General features: G+C 38.4%; 1 protein-coding gene across 6 annotated transcripts in view; it reads left to right on the forward strand.

The window, feature by feature from the left end:
- lrp8 (low density lipoprotein receptor-related protein 8, apolipoprotein e receptor) overlaps positions 1-22469 on the forward strand; it is a 240181-nt gene that overhangs the window by 193200 nt on the left and 24512 nt on the right. For all 6 annotated transcript variants that reach the window (XM_055212408.2, XM_055212411.2, XM_055212410.2 and 3 more), the window contains 5 exons: positions 5169-5340; positions 13510-13737; positions 14779-14897; positions 15704-15843; positions 22174-22315. In XM_055212408.2, coding sequence (XP_055068383.2) covers positions 5169-5340; positions 13510-13737; positions 14779-14897; positions 15704-15843; positions 22174-22315 — 801 coding nt within the window. The remainder of the gene's footprint in view (positions 1-5168; positions 5341-13509; positions 13738-14778; positions 14898-15703; positions 15844-22173; positions 22316-22469) is intronic.

Consider the following 22469-nt stretch of genomic DNA (forward strand, 5'->3'; position numbering starts at 1 on the left):
TTTGTAGGTTTGGCCACTTTGTTGTTATTGCATTTTGTGGAGCCTGGGCTGTCTACAGAGATCGTGTTTTTTACAGCTTGATCAGTGGACAGGCAGCAAGCAGATAGTAAGGAGATGTTTGCTGTATGTAACAAAAAATGTTTTATGGTCTAAAATGCGTGAATTCGCTTAGAGCACCTTTAACGACTAACTTATTGTTATGACGACGTATGTCACGTGATGTACGCGGATGTACTATGTCCGAATTCATTCATACTATCCATATTCATACTATTATATTGGGTGAACGTGATTTCACCAAGTAAGATGTGATCCTGGATCAACACCATTGTTGGTCCAGGATCAACATTTTCATTAACCAATCAGATTGCAGGATTAAGATTAGTGTGCATGTTAGATTTAGGTTTAGGATTAGGTTAGGGGCTTTTAAGAAATACTTTGAGGGTTTAAAAATGGTTAGGGTTTGATTTAAGGGTAGGTTGGGGTATCTTTGGTTAAAATGTCGATCCAGGATCCTACTGTTTTAAAGGTCCAATTCAGTACCTACTGTCACAATATGTGGTTTTGGAGGCATTGGAGATGACTGGAGCTCCTCTGCTTTAATCTCATTTGTAAGTCTTTGTCATTTAGATAAAGTTGAATTTTTCTCAACGTTCTCACATTGCTAGACACGCCTTCGTGTCACCAAGGTCACTGTTGATTGGATTTGTGAGTGGTTGGATTTGTCCATATTGACCCACCATGAGTTGAAGCAACCCAGCATTTATAGAGTGTATAAAATGGCCTTCAGAGTGAAGATGTCATGTGCACATATGGTCATGTAAAAAGAAGCAGAGTCGTGTCTTTCTGAAAGAAATTGCCTTGACACCACAGACGGTCAGTATGCTTATTGATGTAAATGAGATGCAGTTGAGCTCAAGCTCTCTCTCTCTTTCTCTCGCTTTCTATCTCTCATTTTGTCCCTCTCGTTCTAAGATTGATAACCACAGACAGATGGATTGTATGATTGAATCCCATCTCGTGTTGAAAATGAAAATATTTGCTGACATACAGTGGTCCATAAGGGCTTTCTTTAAAGGTGAAGGAAATGGTCTCCATCCAAAACAATCTGGACGGCTTTCCATCCACCTGCCCGACTCACAAGCGCCTCGGTGAGAACAGCCTTGATTGAGCGTAAATGAGTGAAAGATGAATGATGGCGGAAAAAGGCAGGAGGAGAATAGCCGACACAAGATCCATCTATCAGCTTCACTCATCCTCTCATCATCACTGCCAAACCTCAGAGCTTTTATTGCACGCTCACGGCAACATCTGATCACACAGCAGCTGCTGCTCATTACATTCATACACTTCACTCTTTCTCGTGTTAACATTTGTTTTGTCGGACGATCATGATTTATAGAATAGCAGTTAAAAGAAATGTGGGGGGTCCGATCGGCACAATCGCCAGAGTTAGATGTCAGTTTACGAATACTAGATGGGTAAGTACATTGTGAGACTCATGTAATGACTGGATGGCAGAAGCTCATTAGAGATTGGAAAGCTCAGTAAAAGAATAATAGAGGGCATGTGAAGAGGACAATTGAGGGTTCGTTTAGGGAACACTTTTTTTTTTTTTTTATGTGAGTGTGCGACAGGTTGGAAATAAATTACACCAATATCAAGCAGAGGTGAAGAGACTGAGTGACTCCGAAATAGTCAGGGTGCCCTTGCTTCTATGCCCTGTGATGTTCTGTGCTGGCATGACTGAGCACAAATCACTTTGACTAAGCTGCCCAGCAGTACATTCATGCACACACAAACGGATATAGTTGGATAATCATTAAATGTTTTTGCTCTTTATATATTTGTCTTTCTAATTATAAATGAGTTAGTAGACTATATGTCCTAATGCGTTTATTCATCTGAGAAGATTGCTGCTTTTACTGTAAGCTTTGAAGTGCTTGCTCTCTTTAGCTCTGCTCTCAGCATTCACATTGTAGCTTAATAAGTTAAAGGATTAGTCAATTTTCTTAAAAGAAAAATCCAGATAATTTACTCACCACCATGTCATCCAAAATGTTGATGTCTTTCTTTGTTCAGTTGAGAAGAAATTATGTTTTTTTTTAGGAAAACATTGTAGGATTTTTCTAATTTTAATGGACTTTAATAGAGCCCAACATTTAATACTTAACTCAACACTTAACAGTTTTTTTCAACGGAGTTTCAAAGGACTATAAACAATCCCAAACGAGGCATAAGGGTCTTATCTAGTGAAACGACTGTCATTTATGACAAGAAAAATAACAAATATACACTTTTAAAGCACAAGTTCTCGTCATGTAGATCCGGTCGTGATGACCCCACGCAATACGTCATGACGTCAAGAGGTCACAGAGGACGAACGCGAAACTCCACCCCAGTGTTTACAAGTGGTTGAAAGAGGACCGTTCCTACGTTGTTGTACGTCAACTGATACTAATTAATGTCTTTGTGGCAGTTTATTGTTTAATATGGTCCGCAAATGTGCGTTTTATATATGTAACACGTGACCTCCCTACGTCCCTACGCATTTACGTTATGTCGCGCTGGACCGGACCTAGGCGAAAAGTTGTGGTTTAAAAGTACTTTTTTTTTCTTGTAAAAAATGACAATCCTTTCGCTAGATAAGACCCTTATGCCTCGTTTGGGATTGTTTATAGAACTTTGAAACTCTGTTGAAAAAAACTGTTAAGTGTTGAGTTAAGTATTAAATGTTGGGCTCTATTAAAGTCCATTAAAATTAGAAAAATCCTGCAATGTTTTCCTCAAAAAACATAATTTCTTCTCGACTGAACAAAGAAAGACATCAACATTTTGGATGATATGGTGGTGAGTAAATTATCTGGATTTTTCTTTTAAGAAAATTGACTAATCCTTTAAGCCATGTACCATTCATCTGACAGTGTGTATTTTGAGCAGTCTTATGCTACGTACACACCAAACGCGGGGCATCACATTACTCGCTCTACATTACTTGCAGGATTTAACTTCATGTCATGCGAATTTTATCACTCAAGTTTAATATTTTCAACTTGGGTAAAGACTGCGTTTAAGGCGATTAGCGCATGTCTTCGCCGTAAACGTGCCACCCATATCGCGTCATTCGCAACGTCTGATCGCGTCTTTGCATTGACTTTGTGTGTAATCTACTCGCGCAAATCGTTGAACTCGCGTCTGGTGTAAACCAACAGTTGGGAGGCGATTCACATTTCGCGTCTTTTGCTCGTTCCAGTTCGTTTCAAATGTAAGCACGCGGTATGCGCGCTCATAATTGAAGCTATGCGGTGCAATGCTCTCGTCTTTTTCCAGACGCGTCCGCACTACATCGAGTTAAAAACATTTAAACTTTTCAGAATGCCCCAAGCGCACCGCAGGTCATGTGACAGTAACCAACTGACTGTTGCGTTTTCCGCGCGGTTTTAGACCCGAAATGTGAACCGCCTCTTATAAAGTCACATGTCTAGACACTGATAATGGTGGCATGGCTGTAGCCAGGGTTTACAAAGTAGTTGGGGTGTTAAGAGTTAAAGGACAAGTTCGGTATTTTACACTTAAAGCCCTGTTTTCAGATTGTTTGTGACTGAAATTTCTGAAATGCGGCTGCCCTGAGAATTTTCGGGTGTTTGTTGTTTCACCTCTACAATGGGTGTACAGGTGCGCTTGGACAATCCTTCCTAAAATGCATTAAACTTTCGTTTACAAAGACGTGAAACTCACCGAGTGGTCAGGGGTGTTCACTGATATGCTCACACAAAATTCGCTGCAAAAGATGCTTTCCAACAGGTGTTTTAGCATTCGTTGTAAACTTGTGGACCTATTTTTCCAAACGCCTCACACCCCGTACATTCTTCCGCTGAGAGCTTGAATAATAGACACTCCAGCCCAGTTGGTGGCGATAATCCACCTTTGCCAATTGTAAGAATACAAACAAAGTCCCGGCGCGGAGTAATACCGTACCTCACAGCACATCTAATACAAGTCATTGGAGTTGACTAAAACTACGATAAAACCTGTTGGAATGCGTCTTTTGCAGCGTTTTTTGTGTGAGCATATCAGTGAACACCCCTGAAAATTTGTGAACTTTTTGCCATTTTAAACTTTAAGTACACACTCTGTCTGTTTTGGGGGATGGACGGTGTTATATTAGCCTTTATTTATTAGATAACAATTTGTTTACTTTACTGTTAACTAAGTGTAGATTAGATTATCTATTTATTTATATGTAACAATGCTTTTTACTGTAATCATTTTAATAAGCAATATTTTCTGAACAAGTTCTGAACTTTGTTTAGTGTTCTTATGAATGTTTTAGCATGACGTTGTTAAAGATTAACTCCTAAATTGAAAAAAATAACATAGCCTTCTTCATAGCATTCATAGCACTCAGTGTTGTCAGATATTAGTGTGAAAATCAAACAAAAATAATAAGCCATTAAGAATGAAAGTTCAAACCTTGTCTTTCAGAAATAATTCAGAGACATCGCTAACACCAACCTGCACATTCTTATCACTTTATGAATTTCTTAAAGTGTCACATTAATTTCTAAGCACTAAACACTTCAAAGAGGATTTTAATTATAGTATTTGGTAACATTGCGAATGCAGTGTTGGGAAGTCCTTTGTCATGAAACCTTTTCTCTTTCAAATTCTATAGAAAAAAATTTAACGGATGCAATTGTTAAGTGTAATTATGTACATACAGTAGTACAAGGCTGAAATATCAAGCAAAAGACTTAAAGGTGCCATAGAATATAAAACTGTATTTGCCTAGGCATAGATAAATAGGCTTGTAAATGGACATGTAAAAACGTCTCTGGATAATTTTTGCACTTAATAAAGCCACATACCTTCTATGTAGATATCAGAGAACAGTTTAATATTTTGTTTCAATGCATTCTTTGGCATCTTTGTGCTGAAATGTTCTTCTTTAAAAAAAATTTATGTCTTGGAATAAAAATGACATAATGAAGAGATCTCATTTGCATTGTTTTTTTACACTGGGAAACACTTCTGCTGAACTCAATCATGCCAAAATTGCCAAAAATTTATTTTATTATTGTGCATGCTGAATCATTTGTTATGACTATCCTACAGTTAAACTAATCACTCAATCACTAATGGGAACCTTTTTAATTTTTTAATCACAGGTAAGAGCCCTTACCTCATGTTTACTAATCGTCACGAGATCCGCCGCATTGACCTGGTAAAGAAGGACTACACCCAAGTAGTGCCGACCCTAAAAAATGCTGTGGCCCTAGATGTTGACGTTACCACTAACACAATGTACTGGTGTGACCTCTACCATCGCAAGATCTTCAGGTAAGTTTGACATAGTGTACGCAGTGTAATAGCTGTTTAATAGGGGTGGAATGGTTCTTGGTAAAGAATCGAATCGTGCTGTTATCCTTCCAGGGTTCGGCACGCATGTGCTATTTTATGTTCATTTTGAAGTGCCACGTATAATAATATAATGCAAGTACTCTTAAGTTAAAATGTTGATTTTGGCAGAGGTTAAAAACTGTTTAGGTTTTTATTTTTGTAAAGAAGCCTTTTGTGACCATAGTGTTAGGTGTTTGTAACCCAATAAATAATTTTATTTTCTTTGAATTTGAATTTGACAGTAGCCTTTTTGTAAACATACAAACACCGAAACCGTGACCCTAAAACCGTGACACATACGTGAGTAATTTGAACCGTCGCACCCCTACTGTTCAATCCTTACTTAAAATTTTTTATTTATAGCAAGTGTTAAACATAGACGTTGGTGAAGACAGTACAGGGTTAAAGACTTCATTTTACATGGTTTCTCCACGCCGTCTCAGCAAGCTAATATTTAAATGCATGAGAACAGCTGCTGTAGACTTACCAGAGATTTTCAAACAGCGACTTGAATAATAAGCAAGTTTGCATATTTACATGTAGACTTACTTAGACTTTTTAAGTCACATGCTAAACTGTTCGCTTTAAATGCTTATATCTTCTGTATGTGAATGTTGATTCATACCAAAATGCTTTTTTGCTTAATTGTGTTTGACACATGAAAACGTCTCGGGTTGTTCCCTGAGGGAATGAGACGCTGCGTCTCCCTTGCCATACTTCCTCCGTCCCTGTAACGGCGTCTTTGGCAATTTTTTAGACAGCGATATACTTCCTGGCTCCCGCGTCCCCCTGTCTTTGTCGTTAAGCCTCACCATTGGTTGAATTTGATATACACATTCAGACGCACTTACCCCTGGAGGCGTCCCCTAAGTGTCACCGCAGTGACACAGCGCAAGTTCCCTCGAAAAGGCATCTTTAACAGTGTATCTTAAAAGGTAACATGATGTAACCTTGCTCTCACTTGAAATGTGTCCCCACATTTAGTACTTGAATTTGAGGGTATTGAACCTGGAAAGTCCTTGAAAGGTCCTTGAATTTGAAGTTAACTAAGGTGTGGGAACCCTGATTATAGAAAGATCATTGTTATACTGTAATCATAATTTAAATCTTGTTTTTCAATAAATATATTTAAACATTCATATGACCAGGAAGTAATAAAAATATATTTTTTTAAATGCAATATATACATTTTATTGAATTCTGCTTAATGCAATTTTTCTGGGCTGGGAATTTTACAAAAAATTTTTTGCTGTTTTTTATTACAAAGAGACCACACAGTATTAGTACAGCTGAACAAATGCCATCAAAGTACCAATAACCACATTAATGTACAATAGATACAACTTAAAAAAGTAAGTTACCTGGTTTCCCTAAAATCTTTAGTGAATTCAACTTAAAAATATTAGTTAACTCAAAAAAGTTGTGTAAACAAAATTTGCTGTGATATTTTTAAGTTGAATTAACTCAAAATTTTAAGGCAAGCAGGTAACTTATAAGTTGAACCAACAAATCTTTATTACAGTGCACGTCTAAGCTCACCCAAAAAATTAAACTTAACTCAATTTTATTTCTGTACTGTGTACTTTCTCTGAACATTAAAATGCAATACATTAGTTTAGTAATTATGGTGGTCATCACCTTTAATTAGATTTAAGTCGTCTAACACTGAATCTAAAACATGTCTAGGAAACTTTTAATCTTTGCTCAGACATGAAGAAAAATTGGTTTAGTAGTATTTAGATATTCATTCATTATGATATTATTATATTGGTACACTGACACAAATTATTATTTTAATGATTATCACTGTACATTTGAGGACATCCAGATCTCTAATTTAAATGTGAAAAGCTCATGAATAACATTTTGGTGCTTTACAGTGACAAACACGCAATATACGGTTTTTGTCCTTGCCAAACTTTTGGATAAAGGTGTATTGCAGCATTCATACTGTATCATGTCTCTTACTCTTTGACAGAAAAAAACTTATTTCAGGAAGATGATAACATCGATGTCCTTACCGAAGGACACTCAAAAATGTACAATCTAAAATAACTGTTTAACAAAGTCATCTTATCAGTCGGACACCAGATTTTCACACGGCCTGTCTTTACTAAAACAGCAGCTGAATAACTTGTAAACTCATGTTTGTCCTTTGCTCTCACGGTGTGTTTATACACGGGTCTTTAATGACTCTCTCTGAGTCACATCAGCCTCTATGAGCATCTGTAAATCATCTCACCCATCATCATCTCACACCATATGCTTTCCATAATTTACCTCCCACAATAGTGTTTCCCATTATTCACCCCCAGCCTCAGGATGGCTCATGTCATGATGCTGTACGATAGTTCATTATCGCATTATAAACTCTTCAGCAAAGCACTGGGAAGATTAGAGGAGATGCTTTCATGTGTCTGCAGGCTGTTTAATGTATGTGTGTGGTCCCCAGAAGATAGCGATGGGAACTTGGGATCGGTGGCTTGTGTTATAAGAAATGACGGATGAAACCTCCATTGAGGCCTATTGATATAAAGGGCTGAGTGATATTAGCACATTTTCAGAATTACATATTTTTACCAGTAAGATATCTTTCAAACAGCATCGTACCTGTAAATTACTGGTAATCTTACAACTTCTCTTACTGGTAAATTGATAGGACCAATTTACCAGTATTTTTAGAAATGGTCCTGTTCACGCATGATCTCTTAACTGCAATTTACCAGTAAAGACTGTATGTGTGAAAGCAGTTTAAAGTGATGCAAAATTTCTGCTATCATTAGATATTAGAGAGGCAATCCAAACTCATGCCATTTAAGAGAATCCATTTGTCTTGTTCAAAAAAATACATCAGTGTTTGATCATGGTGTGAACACAAACTAGCCAGTGGTTTGGGCTTTGATCAATCAAAGATCATAGATCATTCTAACTTGTTACATTCTTCTTGTTGTGTTTTTGTTCTAACTAGCAACGCTGGTAATCTGAGGAAAGTAGTATTGCTCAGACGTTGGTCTTTCATAGATCAGGAGATTTTATCAAGGTCTCAGTTGTCCCAGATGATCCCACCATAGCAGCACATTTTACAGCCTGCTTAGAAGACATCTCGGCTTGCATGAAGAAACGCCTCCAGTTGAACCTAGGAGCCGCTTGTATTTCCGGCAAAACCCACGCTACAGTACAGCACAACCTATCCACTTGGCAACATTACTCCTTCCCAAACTGCCAGACACCTCAGTGTAGTCTTTGATGACAAACTGTGCTTCAGTTATAACAATGCAAATCGTGCTGTTTTACGTTAAATAATATCCAGAAGATACGACCATACCTTATGGAGCATGCTGCAAAAATTTTGCTCAAGACCCTTGAAATATCTAGGTTGGACTACTGCAATGCTCTTCCTCCTGGCCTTCCTGTACTGTCTACTTAACCACTCCAATAGGTTCAGAACGCAACAGCTCTGTTTATTTTCCAGGAGCCCAAAAGGGTTCATAAGACGCGCTTGTCATCTCTCTCCACTGGCTACCGATTAAAGCGTGTGTCAGGTATAAAGCCCGATTTATAGTCGTGCGTAAGCTCTACGCCGTAGGTTATCCGTAGCCTGTGCGTAGCCTGACGTGCACCTCGCAAAATTTTTAACAGTGTGTCAGTGCTACGCGGACCATAAGCGTTGTGATTGGTCTACCAGAACCCCTCCCGTCAGGTAAAAAAACTACGTCATAGGTATTTCCGTTTGCGACGGTGAAAACAAAGATAACCCAAGTTGAGGAGTGATTTAACTCAAACTGCAACAAAAGTCGCTGTTTATTTACTTCCATCATTGCTGGTCTTCTCAAATCATACACAAGAAGTTGCTGTTTCTTTTTTGTTTGTGGGTTAACATGCCAAGCTTCTTCTTCTTTGACGGTCACGCTGCTACTGTGGTTACACGCGTGGATACTGCCTACCAGCGGTTTGCGCGTGTGTTTGCACGTTGACGCGGACGACAACGCAAAAGTATAAATGAAAACCGACGCGGAACCTACGCCGTCGCGGCTACGCTGTAGGACCTTCGCACAACTATAACGAGGCCTTAAGACACTACTACTCACCTACAGAACTTTCACTGGGACCGCACCAGCATACTTTCACACCTACACCCCATCCAGAACCTTTCGTTCAGCAAATGATTGGCGTCTTGTGTTACCCTAACAAAGGGGCACTTAATCACATTCCCGCTCATTTTCCTTCACTTCTCCCTGCTGATGGAATGAACTTCCCATTGCAACCTGCTCAGCTACGTCTCTCAACGTTTAAAAATCAATCAAAACCCCTATGACAAATCGCTCTATTGTTTTTCTTACCTTTGTAATTCACTTTGAATAAAAGCGGTTAAATGCCTAAATGTAAATGTCTCTTAGACCAATCGCGGCAATGCATCACATACAGTATTGTTCAAAATTATAGCAGTACAATGTGACTAACCAGAATAATCAAGGTTTTTAGTATATTTTTTATTGCTACGTGGCAAACAAGTTACCAGTAGGTTCAGTAGATTCTCAGAAAACAAATGAGACCCAGCATTCATGATATGCACGCTCTTAAGGCTGTGCAGTTGGGCAATTAGTTGAATTAGTTGAAAGGGGTGTGTTCAAAAAATTGCAGTGTGGCATTCAATCACTGAGGTCATCAATTTTGTGAAGAAACAGGTGTGAATCAGGTGGCCCCTATTTAAGGATGAAGCCAACTCTTGTTGAACATGCATTTGAAAGCTGTGGAAAATGGGTCGTTCAAGACATTGTTCAGAAGAACAGCGTACTTTGATTAAAAAGTTGATTGGAGAGGGGAAAACCTATAAAGAGGTGCAAAAAATGATAGGCTGTTCAGCTAAAATGATCTCCAATGTCTTAAAATGGAGAGCAAAACCAGAGAGATGTGGAAGAAAACGGAAGACAACCATCAAAATGGATAGAAGAATAACCAGAATGGCAAAGGCTCAGCCAATGATCACCTCCAGGATGATCAAAGACAGTCTGGAGTTACCTGTAAGTACTGTGACAGTTAGAAGACGTCTGTGTGAAGCTAATCTATTTTCAAGAATCCCCGCAAAGTCCCTCTGTTAAAAAAAAGGCATGTGCAGAAGAGGTTACAATTTGCCAAAGAACACATCAACTGGCCTAAAGAGAAATGGAGGAACATTTTGTGGACTGATGAGAGTAAAATTGTTCTTTTGGGGTCCAAGGGCCACAGGCAGTTTGTGAGACGACCCCCAAACTCTGAATTCAAGCCACAGTACACAGTGAAGACAGTGAAGCATGGAGGTGCAAGCATCATGATATGGGCATGTTTCTCCTACTATAGTGTTGGGCCTATTTATCGCATACCAGGGATCATGGATCAGTTTGCATATGTTAAAATACCTGAAGAGGTCATGTTGCCCTATGCTGAAGAGGACATGCCCTTGAAATGGTTGTTTCAACAAGACAATGACCCAAAACACACTAGTAAACGGGCAAAGTCTTGGTTCCAAACCAACAAAATTAATGTTATGGAGTGGCCAGCCCAATCTCCAGACCTTAATCCAATTGAGAACTTGTGGGGTGATATCAAAAATGCTGTTTCTGAAGCAAAACCAAGAAATGTGAATGAATTGTGGAATGTTGTTAAAGAATCATGGAGTGGAATAACAGCTGAGAGGTGCCACAAGTTGGTTGACTCCATGCCACACAGATGTCAAGCAGTTTTAAAAAACTGTGGTCATACAACTAAATATTAGTTTAGTGATTCACAGGATTGCTAAATCCCAGAAAAAAAAATGTTTGTACAAAATAGTTTTGAGTTCGTACAGTCAAAGGTAGACACTGCTATATTTTTGAACACACCCCTTTCAACTAATTGCCCAATTGCACAGCCTTAAGAGCGTGCATATCATGAATGTTGGGTCTTGTTTGTTTTCTGAGAATCTACTGAACCTACTGGTAACTTGTTTGCCACGTAGCAATAAAAAATATACTAAAAACCTTGATTATTCTGGTTAGTCACATTGTACTGCTATTATTTTGAACAATACTGTATGCTTAAACTTTTATGTAGCCACGCAACACTAATTTCAGCATTTTTCAAACTGATGCTTCACCTAAAATGCACCGCAATGCAAGTGATGCAAACCAAATGCAGCGTTCTATTGAACATGAATGTATGTATTTCTGCCGTACCAAACTGCAATGAAGCAACTGGTCTGACCGGGGCGTCACTCTTCCTCACGCACAGCACGCGTGCACACACGCACAGACAGGTTGCTAGGTTACCATAGCAAATGCTGCAGGTGTAGAAATCTACATAAAACAGATATTTACTTTGATGTCAGGGCTAGATTACAACATGAAACCTGTCATTTTTAATAAATATTGTATTAATAAATTAAATTGCTTAATTGTTGGCACTGGCACTTATAAACACTAAATGGGTAAAAAATGCAATAAATAGGCTAACTTATGGAGTCAAATGTTGGACTTGGAATGAATATCTCTGGTCTTTTTTAGAAATAAAAGCCAAATGCTTGATCATTTTACAGCCACATAATTTTTTGATTTCTGGTTTCTATCTTTTCTGGGGGAAAAATCTGGCAGGAGACTTAATTTGTGATTCTTATCTTAATTTGTAACTTTATGGGTAGCCTCATTCACAGTGATATTGCATTGGTGTGATGTATAGAGAATGTACAGTAATGTGGATCTGAATGTATAGGGAATATCACAAATGAGAACTCTTAATATCCAATATAATTGTTTCTCCTTGACAAAAATAACATTAAACAGGAAATAAATTATTTATCATAAGTATAACAAGAAATGTCTCCAAGCGAGTTTCACAAAAATGTTTTAACTATGCCACAAACTGAGACTAAATATACTAACATCTGCAATCAAAAGTAAAGATTATTAAAGACTGTGAACTCAAACATTTCTCATTACATCCAAACCCAGATTATCCTCGCAAAACAATACTCTCCATAATGTTAATGTATTTCATCAAATGTCTCATTTGTTTTATTGATAATGTTGAGGTTTCTTTAATCACTATTATTGTAATGAACAGAAAGCTTTGATTCAGTGATTAGCATCACGTTGTATTCATCATCTTGCATGTTTTTATTTTCAAGCAGCAAAACAGCATTTTCTGTCCCAGCATCACTTTTTCTTTTTTTTTGTCACATGGATGAATCAGTCGCATTAGTACAGGGTCAGGGAACCTGTTCCTATTAATAGAGCTCTTAGTCAAGCAACTAAGCACAAGAAATGTTTGCCTTAAACCCTGTGACTTCAGATTCACAGCATCGGTGAAGCCAACATTAAATCAATCATCATCTGCTTTCCTTAAATATTATTTTGTGTAAAGTTTTCTCAAAGAAAAGTTTGTCTTCGTATTATTTCTTCTTATACCACGGGTCTGTTGAATGCTGCATTCTGATTGGTTGAGAAATGTTCTATGGGTGTTGATTATTTTTCTGTAAACCGCACACCTTACTTTTCAAATGTCTTAAAAATAGGCACCAGAGCAATGTTTGTGGTAACCGTGGTATAAGCGGAATAATTGACTCCGGTCCTTTGAATTATTTGAAAATAATGCACACCTGCGGTGTAACGGCACTCCGCTTCGCGTCGTGCCGCATTACCACCTTGGTGTGCATTATTTTCTTATAATTCAATGGCCCGTCGTCAATTATTCCTTACATAATTTATGAACATTACTACTTGGTAATAAACTCTCACTGCCAATGACAGATGACTTAAATGTTAAGTCTGTTATGTGCACATTCACAATACATTTCAGCATGAATCATATAACAATCATACCTGCTAATAATGTTTTTTAGCACATTAGATTTGAAACAGCCATGTCGTCTTACGGGTGACATTTGATAAACATGCAGATGTTGCTTTACTTTGCTGCCCATACTATATTTATAAATAACAGCGGGACGTCTCAGTTATTCAGGTGTGCGTATTTGCGTTAAATCTGGTGGATTCATCTAATATCCTGCCATTGTTTATAAATAGATGTGATGTACCATCTGCTTAAAATCTCTGAACTTGTGTTGATGGTGTGCATGCGTATGTTTTTGTTCTATAGCGCATTCATCAACAAAGCAAGCGATTCGTCTCAACAGATCACACTGGTAGATGCAGCGCTTCATTCCCCAGAGGGATTAGCAGTTGATTGGGTCCATAAAAACATCTACTGGACCGACTCTGGACACAAGACTATTTCTGTAGCTACTGGTGATGGCAAGAAGAGGAAAGTGTTGATTGACACGGAGCTCGGTGAACCACGTGCCATCGCTCTTGACCCAAGACAAGGGTAAGTAGGGAATAGTTATAATGTAACATTTACACTGCAAAAAAATTATTTTCAAGTCTTGTTTTCAGTAAAAATATCTAAAAATTCTTCGTTTTTAGTCTAGTCTAGTTTTTAGACCAAAGATATCAAATTTAAGTGATTTTGTGCATAAAACAAGCAAACAAACTGCCAATTTTTCTTGAATGTCATGTTTAAAAAAATGTTCAAGATTTTTTTGCTTACCCCATTGGCAGATTTTTTTTGCTTGTTTTATGCACAAAATCACTTAAATTTTAAATTTTTGGTCTAAAAACTAGACTTATTTTCTTGGGGCATTTTGCTCATCAAGAAAAAGCATCTTAAAGGAACAGTATGAAGGATTGTGGCCAAAACTAGTATTGCAATCACACAACTGGTGGCCAATACACAAAATGACAACATAAACATCAGTTGAGGGCTACAACTCCACTTTTTAAATGACAATATCCTGGCCAGACATCTTATATTCATCAAATTCAGATATGGTTGATTTGGTGACTGTTTAACAGTAGAAATATATGTATGAAAGTATTTAAAGTTTAAATCCTTCCCAAAATGTAAATGTGATCTAAATATAAACACCAGGCCAAAATTTTTCAAAGCCTCCCTTTTATACATATCAGTTCTTCTTTGACTGCCATTGGATGTGATGAGTCTATACCCTCAGGACTCTTTTTACCATATTACAGAAGTAGAAGAGCATGAAATACATGCAAATGAGTTTCAAGCTGGTCCGCATGCTAGCTAATTGTTGCCTATGGGTAAAATGTCCACTTCACTCTTAGTGACATAGCTATTGACTGTTTTTAATTAGCATATATTTACCTTATTACTCCTAAATTTTTGACATGCAACGTTTCAAGGTCCTCAGAGATCTCATCTTCTTGTGAATCAGGAAAATCAGGAATCTGCAGGTTTCCACATATGTGAAACACCATTTCACAATGTGCAAACTAAATAAAAACTTAAATTAAGCCTAGACATGATGATTATGTTTAATAAAATCTCGTTTTAACCCCTCAGGTTCATGTACTGGTCAGATTGGGGAACGCAAGCTAAGATCGAGAAAGCCGGAATGAACGGGGTGGATCGGCAGGTTCTGGTCTCAGAGAGGATCGAATGGCCCAATGGGATCGCTCTCGGTAAACCGCTTTTCAAAAAACACAGTTCTGTTTAGAAATTCATCTTCTTTACTCACAACAAATGTATTCAAATCTTCAAATGTAGTCAGCGTGGAAAAACAGACACGGGAGAATAGTCGAAAAGGCAACAATAGATAAAAAAGAAAAACAGATAAATGGTGTAACAAAAGATATCACACTGAAAAGCAAGACAGGAGACGGCTGTTTTTCCAAAGTTCCTCGAACTGATCGTTTCAAACACATCTATTGAAACACAACATGAGAATGAGAAAAACAATAGAAGCAAGAAATATAAAAAAAACCTTGGTTCATAATGAAAAGCATTCTCCTGTGGGCAACAGGGCTTTGAATCATTCACTTTCATTGTTCCTCATCAATCACCTGTCAGTTTAAGAAAAACTAAATGGAATTGCTCAAGCAATGCTGTCAATATTTTCATTATTTCTGACTCGCTTAAAATGAATGCCATTTGAAAAAGTGTTTATAGTAGATAGACTGAAAAAAAGTTATTGACACTTGAGTGGATCTGTGCAGAAATAAATGATTTCTTGAATGGAAAAAGGACCGGTAACCTTGCAAAGCTATGAGGTTTGTGTTATTATGTTATTTTTTGTCATTGATTGAGCTTTCAATTGTACTGCAAAGATTGCCTTGGTTTTAAAATGCGATCTGAAAATTTGAACAGTCCCTTTAAATACTCTGCATATTACCCACAATTCTGTTTCCTTTGAGAACTTATGTTGCATTATTGAAAGCATTCATTGTAAGTAAAGCATAACATGCTATACATTTCTGTTTTCTTATAGATCTGTCTAGTAGAAGACTCTACTGGGTAGACTCCAAACTTCATCTTATCTCCAGTGTGGACCTGAATGGAGACAACCGTAGGGTTTTGCTGGCCTCCATGGATCATCTAGGCCATCCCTTTGCTCTAACTCTGTTTGAGGCAAGTACATCATGGACTATACATGGTAGCACTGCAATGTCAAGAACACACTTGTTACCCATATTATAATATTTTTGCACATATGGGGCTGTTTACACTTGGTATTAAGATGTGTTTTCATTGATCGGATCACAAGTGGACTAGAGAGACACATCACGTTTACACCTGGTATTTAAATCCGTCTCTTTTGTCCACTTTCGACCGCTTCTGTCCTGAATACTGTGAGGGGGTGGTCTGTCGAGACGGTGGGCGAGTATCTCCGCTGTCATTTAAACACGAGCGGGAGCAATGATGAGTTTATATGGACGCGAACTAATATTATATCGGAGTCCGCTACTTGTGTTGTAAGTAAACATGCTGCACAGTGTTTTGTACATGTATATGTTAGAAATTTCTCTGAATTTTCAGCGCAATTGATAGAATAGGATCGCGCAACTTTCACACGCTTGCAAAATGAAACTGCGGAGATCAGCCGCTTTCGTTTTATCAATGAAAGGCTAAAATAGCGCTGTACACCTTGTGCCAGAAGTCAGTAAAGACGTAAAACATTGTAAGTGGTTTCGACTACCTCTGAGTGTGGTTGAAAGTGGTCGAAAGTGGACGAGCTCAAAAGTTTTGAACACCGTTTACACCTGGCATTAATGTCGTCCACTTGTGATCTGATCGATGAAAACGCATGTTAATGCCAAGTGTAAACAGCCTCTATGGTTCCTGTCAGATAGGTGCTCTGGCCTATAGAAAAATGGCTAAAGGTGGTTGACTGCAGCCAAAGACACAAACCAAATTATAAAGCCTTTATATGTACTGGTTCCTACACTTATAGAAAAAAGGTACAAAAGTTGTCACTGGGAATATGGTGATTTTCCATTGCATAGTACCCCCACGGTTTATGTCGGGTCAGCTCACCTTACTTTGGCTTCGTTAGCTTTTCCAACGAGTTTAGTAACACTTCAGAGTGGGATGGATTATACTGCCCTACAAAGCGAAAGCGCAGTAACTACGCATTTGGTCAAAATTGAGTTAAGGGTTAAAATGGGCTTTGTGAGATCTGTTGTGTCTTGTGACAAAGTCTCCTGGTTAAATTTTGTCCCATTTCAGAGAAATGTGTGTGCCAAAATTGCAGTAACATGTTTGACTGGCTGATGTAAAAAACTTTAAAGCCATTTTTCTCAGTTTCAGTGTTTGCGTAGATACTGCACTTAGCCTTTGGAGGGCAGTATAGGCGTGTCATTATATTTGCGCTGCCTACTGCTGTGACATCTTACAAGTGAGAGCATTGTTGGAATGCTATACATTCCCATACATCATTTATTTCTCAGTCCGCCACAAAATTAAAATTGACCACCACAGATATAAATGTTTGCACATGACGTTTATTACTACCTTTGTCTCACATGACAGTTTCTGTTCAAACACCGTGGCGTCAGTCGACGGCGCTCCGCTGAGCCTCATTGAAGTTGCGTTTAAGCATATATAATGCTGACGTGCTCGTCGCGAATGTTCCGTCACAAACTGCAAGTTTGGAAAAAAACTGGTATGGTGTTCCTGATTCTCAACCTGTGGATGTTTTTCGTGATTTTGGGAACTTATAGCAGAGCACAGATGACAACATTTTTGCTCGGGACAGCGCAAGCTAGCCTAGCACAGGAAAGCTAATCTACATTATAGCAATGACGCTATAGTGACGATTCTCTCAGACCAATCAGTGACCTACCGTGTTTTCGCATCACGTTTGGTATCAGCTCGGGTCGCTTGGAACCCCAACCGAGGTGGTACGAAAAAAGTATCGGGTACTATGTACTGTACCCAATGGAAAAGCTCCCAAAAGTAAGCTGACCCGACCCAAACTAAACTAAACCTTGGGGTACTATGCTATGGAAAAGCGCCATTAGAACCCCAACCGAAGTGCTACCAAAAAAAGTATCTGGTACTACGAACTGAACCCAGTGGAAAAGCCCCCAAAAGTAAGCTGACCCAATCCGTGCGGGACTATGCAATTGAAAAGCACCATAAGATACAAATGTGTACCTTTGAGGTACTAATATGCACTTTTTTAGGTACAAAAGTGAACTTTATGAAAAGGTACCGCCCCAGTGACAACTTTTGTTGAATTGTCTATTGAATGAAGCTTGTAAAATAGACTTCCTCATACTCAAGTGTGTGTTGAAGAAGCACAGATATATTTTAATGAATATTGCCCTTAAGTAACACAGTCACGCAGTTTCTGTGTTTGGTGGAAAGTTATTTCCAATAAGCCCATTTTTTTTGGTGCATTATTGTTTAACTTCTCATCCCTCACAGCTCAGATGACATTTATAGTCTAGTCCCTGTGTTTTTAATCAAGCGCACGTTTTCTTTTGGGAGTTGATAGAAATTAAAACGACTTGACGTTGTTCTCTCAGGATTTTTCGTTCGTTACTCATATCCGGACCTTTGTGTGACCTTTACGTGGCCCTGTCTTTATAAACAGCCTGGCATTCATCCATGGCTCATCTTTTAGTACACCATCCTTCACGCTATTTCACTGGTTAGTGGGCAGCTTTTCAAATATCAGAGACAAATACTGTCCCTTAGGGACAGTTCCTCAGTCTCCTCGTCTCAAACGGAGCATGGACTATGATTAAACGTTTTAATAAAGATGCTGCTTTCACTAAAGGACTTCAGACATGAATCATTAGTGCTAGATTTTGTAGATCAAAGCAGTTATCAAGATCTGATATTAAGGCCTAGCTAGGGCTCAGAAATGGAAGTCGCATCACCCGCAGACTCACCCGACAGAGCTCCATAGAGACCCGCCAGCTTGACCTTTCCAAAACGTCATCCTATACTCTGAGCGAAAGAGCTTTCCGCACACACGGGAATGCTCAGTCCTTTAGATCTTCTCTGCATGCCCTCTTCATGTTCTTTTTCAAATCTTTTTCCTTTGTTACCCCAAGACCACCTCCCTCCCCATGACCTTCTTCATCCATTTCCGCATCCGTTTCAAAAGGCGATGAATCTCAGGTTGGCATGGTAACGGCCCATCTCTCCGTGCACATTTGCAATATTTCTGTAGCGGCTGATAAGGAGTGATCAGAGGCAGCTGGCTGAATGTTGAAAGCAGCTTTGTCAGAGAAGCGAGCGCATGCTTTCAGGCTCATGTAGGTGGTAGATAGAAAGTCGAGATTGTTCTGCATGCTTTAATTAGTCTGATGAAAAACCTTTATGATCCATGTCTTTATCTTTATTTTCATATCTCTTGCTAAAACCTTTATTTTTAGGGGATCATTATATTTATGTGCACACACACACATTGTCCTAACAAATAACACATTTCGTCGCTGCCCGATGAAACTCACGTATGTCCAAAACGGTTACTTTTCAGGAAGTGAAAAAAACACTGTATTTTAAAAGCAGTTGAATGTAGCGTTGTCATACTTGGTACGGCATCTTTACATGTAACCATATTCTTGCTAGTGTAATGATATAATCCACATTTGACCAAAATTGAGTTTAAATGGACACAGTAACGGTGATCGATACGCGTTCTTCTGATCATTAATTAGAATGGCCAAGTCACGTTTCATATTGACAGATGAATACGCTCAGTTTATTAAATAGCCTACATCTTATTTTATTAAATATGCTTAGTTTATTTAATATTAATTATAAATGTATTAAATGTCTCTTGCAAACTATGAAGGGACAATTAATCAATACACTGACATGGTAATGCTAGACAGATACTTTGTTTGCACAGTCCTACCGTAATTTTGTCACTCCTAGACGTACGTCTGGAATCAGGGGGGAAACCAGGCTCTGTTTATTCAGCTATCCAGTGCTGAGGTTCGATGAAACTTCACGAGACCAGCGAGATGCTTCCACAGGGCGGGAGATACGCGGCGTGATTTGACAGCTTTGACACCAAATGGATATACGTGAAAATCAGATGACATGATTTCACAACTTTTCATTGGCCATTTAGATATGTGAAGCATACTGTATACAGAAATGAACCTTGACATTCAATCCATCGAGAAATCTAAAAATCTGCAAAATGGACATATGTGGTATTCATCGGACAGCGACAATTTGCTTTAGGTTCGCTGGGTTTAAACCCATGACCTTTTGTGTTGCATAAGCACATATGTGACCCTGGACCACAAAACAGTCATAAGGGTCAATTTTTTGAAATTGAGATTTATAAATCATCTTAAAGTTGAATAAATAAACTTTGTATTAGTTTATGGTTTGTTAGGATATGACAATATTTGACAGATATACAAGTATTTGAAAATCAGGAATCTGAGAAATATTGAGAAAATCACCTTTAAAATTGTCCAAAAGAAGTCCTTAGCACTGCATCCACTCACAAAAATAAAAGTTTTGATATGTTTAGGGTGGTAAATTTACAAAATATCTTTATGGAACATGATCTTTACTTAAAATTTTAAATTTTGACCCATACAGTGTATTTTTGGCTATTGCTACAAATTTATAGCCTGACGTTGTCATACTCAATTCTAGTCAGAATTTGAGTCTGATACCGCTCCATTGAGCTAAAATTATGAGGCGTGTCTCAACCGAAAAATGCCTCTGCACTCAATTGGATAGACATACGACCAATCAAAGCAACGGAGTGTGTGACTTATGTTGAAATGGCGTCTTTAGCAGCCTGACCGAACTGCTAGTAATTTCGCTACAATGATACTAACATAATTGTAATTATACTAAGTCTGAGTTAGCGAAGGTACATCAACACCTACTATGTTTACAACATTTCATTTATATCACAACATTAAGTATTTACTAAGTCATACAGTAAGACTATCTCTTACCATTAGTACGTTAGGTATCGGAGCCTAGCATGTCCCTCCACTTATTCAGCAGTCACGATTCCAGGCTTCCGAAAAGAAGCTGGCAACGACCACTAATTATATCCATCTCGTCATGCACGCCGAGTTGCATCGCCGTGATACCCATTTCAGTTGCTTCTTTAACTTTGTCCTCCATAAGGACCAACTTCTGCCGAATCCCATAGGAAGGACAGCGAAAACATAAACAAATGCCTTGATCGCGTTTCTCTGTTCCTCTTTTTAAATCAATGCTCTGTCGATATCTTTTAGAACAGACTCAATGTCAGAATCCACACATCTGAATTCACCAGCTGCAGCCATTTCATTGTAAACAGATTGAACACACGCGCTCTTTGGTGACGTGGTTGATACGTTACTGTTGATCATCTGTCCATCATCGTATAAAGCCCGCCCTCACAATTTGATTCATCGGCCGGTTTTGGGACTCGCATAGTAGCTCCTCAACGGAAAAACGCCAGACCGATCTTCCCGTTTTTCAAATTGTGGTGGGCGGGGCTAAGATCAGCTGGCACCCAGGCTAACAAATTTACCCTTGCTACTTAAAGGCAACATTTCACAAGACTTTTTAAGAGTGTCATCAAAGTACATATGTGAAGTTCTAACTCAAAATACCATATAGATAATTTATTATAGCATGGTGTGTCCCTTTAAATGCAAATGAGCTGATCTCTGCACTTAAATGGCAGTGCCGTGGTTGGATAGTGCAGATTAAGGGGCGGTATTACCCCCCTTTTGACATCACAGGGGGATCCAAATTTTAGTGACCTATTTTTTCACATGCTTGCAGAGAATGGTTTACCAAAACTAAGTTACTGGGTTGATCTTTTTCACATTTTCTAGGTTGATACAAGCACTGGGGGACCCAATTATAGCACTTAAACATGGAAAAGATTTTCATGACTGGTTTTGTTGTCACATGTATAGTACTTGTATATTTATACATGAAATGAAAACTTTAAGTTATATCAGTTCTGCCCTGCAAAGGCAAAAAACCCTGACACGCTAGAGTGTGGAATTGAGAAAAATGACTTTTTAGCTTAGATTTTTTTTTTGGTGAATTTTAGTGACGGTTATTTTCCTTTTAAAAGTTATTTTCTTGAAATACTTATTGATACTTATCCACATTAATAAAGGAGTCAATAACTCATTTTCGACCAATAACAAAGTTACTGACTTTTGCCTTTGTAGGGCAAAGTAGCCTTATAAACATTGTTTTGTTTTGTTTTGTTTTACAGTTCCCCTCATGGGAACTGCAATGTTGAGATCACTTGACCACCAGCAAAATTGACTAGTTGACTGTCAATAAATTGCTTTTTAAAATCTGCTTTATAGGATAAGTTGGAGACTGGGTCAGGTTTGGAAACATTTGAAAGCTGATTTTTGCAAATGTGTTTGGTGCCACTAGAGGCGCACACCTTTAGCATGCAACCGATAGGACGCTTGAATAGAACTCACATCCTGTTTGTTCCCACAGGACCGGGTATACTGGACAGACTTGGAGGATGAGGCTATTTACAGTGCCAACCGGCTAACAGGAAATGATGTAGCTATGCTGGCTCAGCATCTTAACAACCCACTTGATGTGGTTGTGTTCCACGAGCTCAGGCAACCTACAGGTTAGACATTCAATTCAATTCAATTTTATTTATATAGCGCTTTTCACAATTGGTAATTGTTTCAAAGCAGCTTTTCATTAACAGAAGCAGGGGAAAACACAGACAACATTAGTAGCAAAGTACAGCGGCTATGAATAAACTTTACAAGCGAGCG

This window comes from Misgurnus anguillicaudatus, chromosome 8, assembly GCF_027580225.2.
Source record: "Misgurnus anguillicaudatus chromosome 8, ASM2758022v2, whole genome shotgun sequence".
In the NCBI taxonomy this organism is placed as follows: domain Eukaryota; kingdom Metazoa; phylum Chordata; class Actinopteri; order Cypriniformes; family Cobitidae; genus Misgurnus; species Misgurnus anguillicaudatus.